The 10,363-nt window shown below is 57.2% G+C and overlaps 1 protein-coding gene across 1 annotated transcript in view; it reads right to left on the reverse strand.

The window, feature by feature from the left end:
• Nucleotides 1-10,363, reverse strand: part of PTPRF (protein tyrosine phosphatase, receptor type, F) — a 76,756-nt gene that overhangs the window by 65,964 nt on the left and 429 nt on the right. Inside the window, 1 exon segment of the mRNA XM_010862795.1 lies at nt 3,464-3,599. Within this exon segment, the coding sequence (XP_010861097.1) occupies nt 3,464-3,554 (91 nt within the window). The 5' untranslated portion in view covers nt 3,555-3,599.

Raw genomic sequence — 10,363 nt, forward strand, 5'->3', positions numbered from 1 at the left:
CATCCTGCTCTGCTGCTGCTGCTGCTAAGTCGCTTCAGTCGTGTCCAACTCTGTGCGACCCCATAGACGGCAGCCCACCAGGCTCCCCCGTTCCTGGGATTCTCCAGGCAAGAACACTGGAGCGGGTTGCCATTTCCTTCTCCAATGCATGAAAGTGAAAAGTGAAAGTGAAGTCGCTCAGTCGCGTCGGACTCTTAGCGACCCCATGGACCACAGCCCACCAGGCTCCCCCGTCCATGGGATTTTCCAGGCAAGAGTACTGGACTGGGTCGCCATTGCCTTCTCCGCATCCTGCTCTGGGCTCCTATGATTTCAAGTAACTGGTCTGCCCTACGCTGTCCGGGAACAAAAGGGAGATGGTCCTCACGGTGGTCCTCTCGTGGGCTCCAGGGAGAAGCCCGTTCCCCCATCTCATTAGGCAACACCCCCCCTTTAGCAAATGCCCACTCACCCTTCAGGGCCCCGGTTTTCCAGGAAGCCTCCTACCCGCTCCCACGACACTTAGGTCACTACCTCTGGGGGTGCCAGCACCGCCCCCAGCACAGCACACGCTGTAGTAACCCCACCGCAGGCTCCAGACGCAGGCCTTTGTGGATTCTTCCCACTGAGCACCTGACAAGCACACAGCGGATCAGCAGAAACCTCCTCCTGCTCAGGACCACCTCTGGCCCCACAGGCTGCCCTCTTCAGAAACACAAGCCCTGGCTGGGGGAGCCCCCGAGCCCCACGCCCAGGTCCCCGCTGGACTTGACTCGGCATTGACTCAGGGCCTCTGGGCTAACTCTTGGCAGCTGCCTCTCTGCCCCTCTTCCCTGCGCTTCCTCAGAGGCCAGGGCCCCCATTCATTTGTCTCGGTCAGAGGCCTATGGACACACATGTGTCCGCTCCGCGCTCCGCGCTCCGTCGTCAGTTCTCTGGAGCGCCTGCCCTTCCTTTTGCAGCAGCTCTGTCCATGCTGCCTGCTTGCCCTGGCTAGAAGCCCCCCAGGCCCAAGCTAAGGCTGGCCAAGGGTGTGGGGCGGGGACAAGTCCACATGTCTGTGCAATGTGAGGCAGACCCTGCCTCCTGGGGTCAGGTCATCACAGCCCCTAGCCTATGCCCCTCTTCCGCTCTCTGCCTGTGAGCAGAACCCAACTCACCTATTGCGGCATCTCCAGCTGGTTCCTGACTTCAAGACTTTGGGCTCTGGTCCTTAAGAGCCCAGCATGGAGGTTCTTAGACTGCTCTGTTCCACTCCGCTCCTACTAGGGGTTCAGGCCTGACTCCACCCTTCCAATTCAATTACTCATCTACCAAACTCCAGGCCCTGAGCTGGACAATGGTCTGACCCCCTGGGACTCGCAGACTTGACACAGAGTCACATGTGCCCAGGGGAGCAGCACATGACTAAGGCTCCTGGAGGAGGTGATGGCTCCAGGTGAGTGGAAATCGTCAGGCGAAGGAGATGGGGAAGAGGGTTCCTATCAGAGGACACAGAAGAGCACGGGAGCAACTGAGAAGTCAGCGCGGCGGGGGTGTGGTGAAGGATGGGGCAAGTGGAGGATGAGGCTGCAGAGGCTCAAAGATGCAGGGCCTGGACCCCAAGGCTCCAACCGAAAGGCAGCAGAGAGCAAGGGATTTTCAACTGAAAGACAACGTGATCAGGTTTTCATTTTGCACCCTGACTCCCACCATGGAACAGAGACTGGAGACAGGAAGCCACCAGGAGGTTGTGGCCTGCAAAGGCCCCAGAGAGCGCTGAGCCTGGCTTGGATGAGGCCGTGGAGGGAGAGGTGGATGCATTCCAAAGATGTTCAGGAGGGAGAAACAGCAGAACTTGGTGATGGATTAGATGTGGGTATGAGAGTGGGAGGAGGCCCAGGTTTCTCACTTGGGTGGCTGGGTGGGTGGGAAAGCCATTCACAGGAGAGAGAACACAGAAAGATGGGCAGGTCTGGGGGGATGAGGGTGTGGGCACAGGTTCCAGCATGTTGGGTTTGAGCAGGAGGGGAGGCAGTTTCACTCCCGGGTGTACTGTCTTTGACAGCCCGCAGAGTGGTCCTCCCTCTGCTCTCAAGCTCCCATTTGAAGGCCCTACGAGTGTCCAGAGCGAGGGTGGGGGAGCAAGGCCAGCAAGTCAGTGTCCAGGGGCTGACTCTGATGAGCCTTGGCCTCCTTGCCATCTCAGAGTCACATCCAGTGACTTCTACCCTGGGCTGTCCCTGCAGGCTCCAGCTCTCTCCAGCACCCCCTACTCTGCCCTGCTCCTGCTAGCCTGGCCCTCTCATCACCAGCACCTTAAGGCTCTCATCACCCCATGCCCCGCACCCCAAGAGGAATACCCTGTCTCCCCCTTGCCCCACAAGCCCCACCCAGCTCAGCCTGGAGGACAAAGGGTGGAGCTCTCCAGTCCCACCCCCTCCAGGATCTGGTCCTGAATAATTAATGAGCCCTTAGGAGAAAGGGCTTGGGTGGGGCAAGGAGAGAGCTCTGCACCCAGATACTTGGGAGAGGGGGCTGAGGGAACCTATGGACTGCTGACCCCCAGGCTGACCCCCAGGTTGGCCCTGGGCCACCTCTGGGCTCCGGACAGGATGGGAACAGCCCCGTTTCCCGGGGACCTTGGCTCCGACCTCGCCCCTCCCCCTCCGTGTGCAGATTGGCTAAATCTGCCCTGTGCCCCGCCTCCCACCAGTAACCAAGCAGTGGTAACCATGGTGACTGGGCGGGCTGCGGCCAGTCTTGTAGTGCCAGGCAGGGGGAAGGGCGGCAGGAAAGGGACCAAAGTTCCGAGTTGGATGTGGGCAGGGGACAATCCCACCTCTCCCAACACACAAGGAGGGGCGCTGGAGTCCAGCTTCCTGTGGCCAAGTGCAATCTTCCCTCATTCTAAGGGCTGAGGGGCTGGGGGAGGGGATGCCCCCACTGCCTTGAAGTGGGGAAGGGAAAGAAGGGCTCAGCGTCTACAAGGGCCTAGACCAGGGGAAGGGCTGTGGTGGCTCCCTTCTCACCTTTCCCTGGACCTGTGCACACACCTGGTGTCCCATTCACACACCCACACACGTTCCTTGTATGCGGCCCCCCTATTCCCACACCATCCCTTGATGCAACCCACACTGTGCCTTCTGCACAGGTCCACAGCAGTGGACACAGACACGCCTGAGCACATCATCTGTGACCACACAAATCCTGGGCATGTCTCACCTCCAGCCCACAAACAGGGTCAAACTCACACACGCCTCACCCTGCAGCACCTTAAGAGACAGGCGAGTATTACACAGAGTGCTCCCGGGAAGTACAGGGCTGGGGTGCTCCTTGGAGGCGGGTGCTCCAAGCGGGAGGCCTCTCTGGGACAGAAGGTCTGGAGGTGTATTAGCCATCCGGTCTCTCCTGGTGACTGGTCCCATCCCCCCTCCCAGAGTCCTACTAGGAAGAACGCATCCTTTCCATCTGGGAGGCCCCACACCTTGAGGGCCAGACTTACTGTCGCCATGGGCACCTGCCACCAAACCAAGCATCACAAGTGCAGGGACAAGGGGCACCATCGTCCTCCCTGGGGCTGGCTCAGGGGTCATCCGGGGCTCTAGCACCGCGGCCAACCACAGCCTGGGACAATCAACCTGTGATGGAGATAAAGGCAGAGTTAACTGGCTGGTATCCACCCATGTCCCATTGTCCACCCGCCACCTCCTGGCTCCCACTCACCACCAAGACCACCTGGTTCAACAGACACCCCCACCCTGGAGTGTGCAATGACCATCCAGAACTTCCAAATCCTGTGCAAACCCAGACGCCTCATCAATTCCCTGGAGACCCCAAGGATAACCCACGAGTCATACACAGGGAGAGTACGAGAGGCCCTCAGGTCATTCTCTGAACCTGAGTAGAGGGCAGGGGATTCTGAGACCAGAGGATGTACAGGGATGTTCCATTCCGGACCTAGAGTTTCCAACACGCCTCCGTAAGGAGACTGGGACAGGGAAACGGGGTCCAACAGACACACAGGGGGAGACGGAGACCAAGCCAGAGCAGTTAGCAGACCCACAGAGGCCAGGAACTCCAGAGTTCTGGGGCCTCCTGTTGCCCCTCCTCTGCCCAGCAGAGCCCACATGCTGGGCACAGGCCTCAGAGCACAGCCCTGGCAGAGGCAGACAGGATCCAGGTATCAGAGGCTTGGAGCCAAAGCCGCAACCCGTCTGGACTCGCCAGGACGCGCTCTGGACGAGTTGCAGCCGCCCTGCCTGGCCACCCTCATCCTACCCAATTCCCATGGCACCAACCTTCTCTACAGGGAAATCACAGGGAGGCCCTAGTGGCCAGGACTGGGGGTGCTGGACCCTGAGAGTCAACCCCACACCGCCTCTGCCCTACCCCAGTGGCCCAGAGCAGATCAACTGACGGGGTGGCAAGCTTCAGATGGTGACTCACTCACAACTGCCCTCCGGGCTGAGCCAGAAACCTGGGCAGGGGAAGACCATACGGGATGGTCTGAATGCTTCCAGGCCTTTGTTTACAGGGCTCCTCGGTTGGGTGTGCTCCTTCCCCCTCCACACACACTCTACCTGGCACCCACGTGGAGCATTCAGCATAGTCACACTAGACGGTACAGACACACTGCTATCACTCCCCGGCCCTAATGGCGAGCTCCTGAGGGTCTCTCTCCCACGGCTCCCGTTCAGGGGGCTTCAGGAGATGTGCTCCAGTGCCCACCAGCTCAACTCACACCTTGCTCTGGGACAGGGGCTGGTGTACAAAGTCCCTCATTAATGCCCTGGGGACACAACAGGGCACAGAGTGCTGGTGGACACACCTCGGGGCTCCACGGTGGTACCTACAGACTCGGGTGGGAGAGGGGACCAGACCCGGCTGACCCACAGGGTGAGAGAATCTGCAAGGAGGTGACAGGGCTGGTAACAGGAAGAGACAGGACTCAAAGATGGCTCTGCTCTGCCCTGGAACTTGGACCCCAGTCTCAACCGGGACAAAGTTCAGAAGGGCAGAGGGAAGAAAGTGAGCCAAGGTGCTGGGACAAAGCAGGAGGACTGTGAACTGAGACAGGGGCTGACTACAAAGGGGAAGGGGGGAGCTGTCTCTTGTCTCAAGATCTTACCAGAAGTCTGAGATGGGCTTAGCAGCAAAAGCAAGAACACTGAGGCAGCCTGGTGGGCATCCAGCCCCATTTACCCCACACCTGGGGTTCTGCTGAATGATCAGAGTTCAGGTAGCTGAGACCAGGAGAGAGGGCATCCCCACCGTGATGCTTTGTATGGCCAAGTTGGGATGGAGGTCACGCATCACTAAGGCCCTGTCTGTCTGGGCCTGGTCACCACGGCACTGTCATGCTGCACCATGACCAATGATACTCAACTTCCCAGCAGACATCAGGTGGTGAGCTGCCGGGCCGGGCTGTCACGGGGGTATGGGCCCTTGATAAAACCACCCTGCATCCTTGGTATGCATATCAGTGGCATGTCGCACCAAAGGACAAAGGCAGAGGGGACTAGTACAGACATCACGGGGTGCAGCAATACGGTATTCACAGAGGTTTCCCCCCCAGGTATTGTACAAGCAGTCCAAGTGTGAGCCTGCCCCCTCTACCACCAGTGCAGACACACACAGCTCTCTGCATGGATGTAGAGGTGATGAAGCTACACGGGAGAGACACTGTGGAGGAACAGCACAGCACGACCATCATGGAGTGTAACTCCCCAGTATAATGGCCACTGAGCCATAATCCCCTGTAGCTGCCTTGGCATAGTAATCACAAGCAGTGCATCTCCCAGGCAGAGCCATCATGGAGGTGTAGCCATCCTGGCCAGACGCCATGTGAGTGTGGACAGACATCATGGGTGTGCAGCTGCCCGATGGACATCACCGAGGTACATTATCACAGATAAATAACACCAGTTATCAATATCAGGGGGTGTTCAGTCCCCAGTACAGCCACAGCGTCACTTGGTCATGTCTGATTCTTCTTTGACCCCATGGACTGTAGCCTACCAGGTTCCTCTGTCCGTGGGATTTCCCGGGCTAGAATACTGGAGTGGGTTGCCATTTCCTTCTCCAGGGGATCTTCCTGATGCAGGGATTGAACCTGAGTCTCCAGCATTGCAGGTGGATTCTTTACTGCTGAGTCACCAGAGAAGCCCAGTATAGCCATCGTGGGGTTGTTATTCCAGAGCAGATATCGTGTGGTATCCTCTTGGATGAGATTCTGGCCATGGGTGTCAGAGAAACTGGGCCTCTGGTAAGCCCACTGCCACTGAAACAAAGACAACTGGCCCTGACCTGGGGACTCCTGGCTTGCCCTGTGTATCTGGGTCTGGAGTGCCAAGGTCACTGCTCAAATGCAGAAAGAGGAGACAGAGGTAAAGAGGTTGAAAAGATGATGTTCCCTCCTAGACAGCTTCTCCCAGCAGTTCCATGGACATGGGGACACCCAGAGTGATGGGGAAACATGGGGACACAAAATACAGACACGTTCTCAGGGAATTACTCTGGCCAGCACATCGCTGTCCCGGCCAGGCTTCTCCCTCATCAGCTCCGGGTACAAGCAAGCTGCCTCTGCCCCGACTCTGGGCACAGAGCCCACCCCAGTGTCAGGCGGTGCAGGCTGCTCCCAGCTTCAGGGCCCCACGCTGAAGTCCCCCAGAGTCCCAGGCCCCGGGTCTAGACACTGGCCCTGCCCCCAGCCCCAGGGTGCTCAGGGTCACCTGGGAGGAGACGGCAGGAGGGCAGTAGGGAGGCGGGCTGACACCCTCCTGCCTGGGGTGGCCAAGAACCTTCTGAATTCAGTGCGATGGCGTTAGGAGCAGAGTGTCCACTTCTGCCCATGGCTGGGTGAGTCTGGACTCTCAACAGCCGAGATGAAAACACAGCCTGAGCACTTGCACACTCGGCTCGTCTCTGGATTGCACTGTGGACCGTCGGTTCTACCAACTGACACACTTGGGTAGGAAAACAACTCCGTACTGAATGCTATTGTACAGTATCACTGGATGCCATTTTTCTACACTCAGGATGGTTTTCATATATCCTTTTTCTTTACTACATCAGCATAAAGCTGCCAACTGCCCTTTCTTGGGAAGAACTGTCCTTTATTCTGAAATTTTGTCCTTGGTGTTAAAATGTCCTTTCTTATAGGAAGTGATGGGGGATAGCAGATACCAGTTATTTTTTAATAATGTCCTTACTTTGGCAAAATAAAAATGGCTAACCCCAAGTCTGGCCTCCAAGTCCTTCTGGAAATTGTACTGGTTTGTGAAATTGAAGAGCCTGGGGATTGCTGCTGTGAGGAAAAAAAAGGAACAGGCACCACACCAAGCCATAGGATTCAAACACAAACATCTCGGACAGGCCTGTAAACAGAGGCCAGGCCACCTCCATGCAGCCATCCACCCCTGCCAGCCTCAATGGGGGCTGCCCCAGAGAGACCATGTGACGCCAGCCATGGTGTGTGGGGGGTGTTTCCCTGGCTGGAGAACAGCTGGGATCATTCCGAGGCCTCCTCATGAATATGCAAACACAGATTGATTTGTTTCCCTTGGGCACGTGTTATTATTCACAAATATTAATTAGTCTCCAAATACCACCTGTTCCTACAGCTTCCTCCCCACTTCCTCCCTGGGCCAGGACCCTGGCTCCCAGTGGGGCCTGGGGCCCCAGAATGGATGTTAGTAAAAAGAGGGGTATGCAGGGCCCCAGGGAGCGGCTGGCCAAGGGGAGAGGCCAGCGCCTGGGCAAGAGGAATGTGAGGGCGGGCAGCGCCGCGAGCTGTTCATCTTCTCACCGGCGGGCAGCTAACCGAGCCCTTTTGTCACGTCCCGGACACTTCACCGCGTGGCACTGCAGCAGCGGCCGCGGAGGCGGAAACAGGCCTTGTTACACTTGGGAAGGGAAAACCAACGTGTTTCCAACTCTCACCAAACCAACCACCAGATTAAGACCGGAATAAATCAGTCTCAGCCGTGCCGTGACCTCGGCCCTGAGAAAGGAGGTGGCCGGCAGCAGGCCGCCTTTGCTCCTCCAGCTAGTTGGTCAGGGTCTAGGGCACAGCCAGAATCAGCCCCCCCTACCCAGGAAGCTGGGACCCTGACCCCCTGGCAGCCCTCAGCAATTCAGGTTCCTGTGTGAGCGGATGGGGATCCTAGGAAGACTGTCCCAGAGTCACTGGGGGAGGCACGAGCTCCAGCAGAGGCTTAGCTCTGGGGGCAGGAGACCAAGGGGCCAGCAGAGGCACCTTCCTACAGCTATAACTCCTAGGCCACCAGCCCTCTGGCCTCCTTCCTCTGGGGAGTGGAGGCTCCCCTGGGTTAATGTTCACCAACGTGGTGCCTCCAGGCCTCTGCACTCATTGTTCTCTCCACTGGAAAAAAGGCCTTCTCCTGGCCCAGCCACTACTCACCCACCAGAACTCAGCTCCAGTGGCCGATCAGTGCGAATCTTCCCTGAGTGGCCCTCCTCAGTTTTCCAGATTTGTACAGCACAAAGAAGGCAGCAGAAAGTGGCACAGACCAGTGCTTCTCAATCCAGGGTGATCTCGCCCCACGATGGGACATCAGGCGATGTCTAGAGACAGTTCTGATTGTCTGATGGGGGAGGGTAAGTGCTACCGGCATAGTAGGAAGAAACGAGGGATGCTGCTGGACATCCTACAGTTAACGGGTCAGCCCCCCAAAATTAAGGATTATCTGGTCCAAAATGTCAACAGTCCTGAGGTTGAGAAACACCTCATGCGAAGAGTTGACTCATTGGAAAAGACTCTGATGCTGGGAGGGATGGGGGGCAGGAGGAGAAGGGGACGACAGAGGATGAGATGGCTGGATGGCATCACTGACTCGATGGACATGAGTCTGAGTGAACTCCGGGAGTTGGTGATGGACAGGGAGGCCTGGCGTGCTGCGATTCATGGGGTTGCAAAGAATCGGACACGACTGAGCGACTGAACTGAACTGAACTGAATATGGACAGCAAGATCGTTCCCTGATGTCCCCTAGATCCTGCCCTGGCCCCTGCCCCAGAACCCAGTCCCTATGAGTACCCTGGACCCCAAGACCCCAGGTATGCTTGACTCTTACATTAGCCGAACCTAGGCCTCTAGATCTCAAGGCCTCTTGCCCACCCCCTCCCAGTCAGTCTTGCCTCCAGAAGCCCAGCCACATAGCACACCTTAGTCCTACCCCTCACATATGCCATCAGCAAGTGGCCTCCCCAGAGGACAGAGGGGCTCCATGTTCAGGCCCCTTTTCTGTTGAGACTGGGCTCCCAGGAAGGTCAGACCCATAACGGGTGGATGGACAGGTGATGGGTATCCCCATACCCCTCCTCCCCATCTGACCTTTCCGACCAGTGACATGGCCTTGCCCCTGCATCTTCTACAGACGCCCAAAGCCCACCTCACCACACACAGGGCCTGGCCCCCAGCAGATGCCCGATACATGCTCATTTCCTCCCCTCCCTAGGCCAAACCCATCTCTTCCACAGACCTCTTCACTGGCCATCATGCAGAACTGTCCAGGGGGGTATATGGGGCCCTGAGCCAGAAGGCAGGGTGATGAACAAGACAGTCATGGGCTCTGCCTTCAGGGCACTTGCAGAGGACTCAGACTCAACCAGAACCCATCCTCCCCAACCCCTCCTCCAGGTCCCTACTTCAGCGACGAGCACCACCACGACCAGTCACCCAAGCCAGCTGGGCCTCCTCAAATTCTCCCTTTTCCTCATCCCACCTGTGCAGCTGGTCAATACGTTTGAATGCATCCTGCCTCTACCCCAACAACCACCACGTTAGGAAGATCTCATCAGCACCCCTGTCTTCAGTGGGCTTCCTGCCTCTGGTCACTCCCTTCCAGCCCCTCCTGCACACAAACCAACACTCCCTTCAGTTTACAGAAATGCATATCCGATCAAGGCCCTCAGCTTTGCCTGCTGCTTTTAGCCCACAGTAGACATGCAGATAACGTTTCATGAATGAACAAATGAATGGGAGAACGGGCGGATGAATGTGCGGATACAGGTTCTCTGAGTAAGAACTTTCAGTGCCTTCATATCGCGCTCAGCAGAGTCTTTAGTCTGACATCCAAGGCCTAACACACTTCAACTGCAACCAAACCCTCCAACTTCATCCCCTGCAACTACGCTCTGGGCTTCTAGCAGATAGAAGTCGATTTCAAAGAGACGTGGAAGAATGGACCCCAGATCTTGTGAGGATCCTGCTCTTTCTTCCACAACCTACAGTCAACAGGAACAGTCTTTTCTAGAGAAACATGGTGAATGGGAAGCACAGAGATCCTGGTGGAGGTCCTGCAATGTTATCCTGAAGCCTATTTCACACCTACAGCAGCTGACAAGCTGTATATCATTCCCCAGCCACCTCCACCACCCA

This window comes from Bison bison, unplaced genomic scaffold (assembly GCF_000754665.1).
Source record: "Bison bison bison isolate TAMUID 2011002044 unplaced genomic scaffold, Bison_UMD1.0 scf7180017864484, whole genome shotgun sequence".
NCBI classification, from domain to species: domain Eukaryota; kingdom Metazoa; phylum Chordata; class Mammalia; order Artiodactyla; family Bovidae; genus Bison; species Bison bison.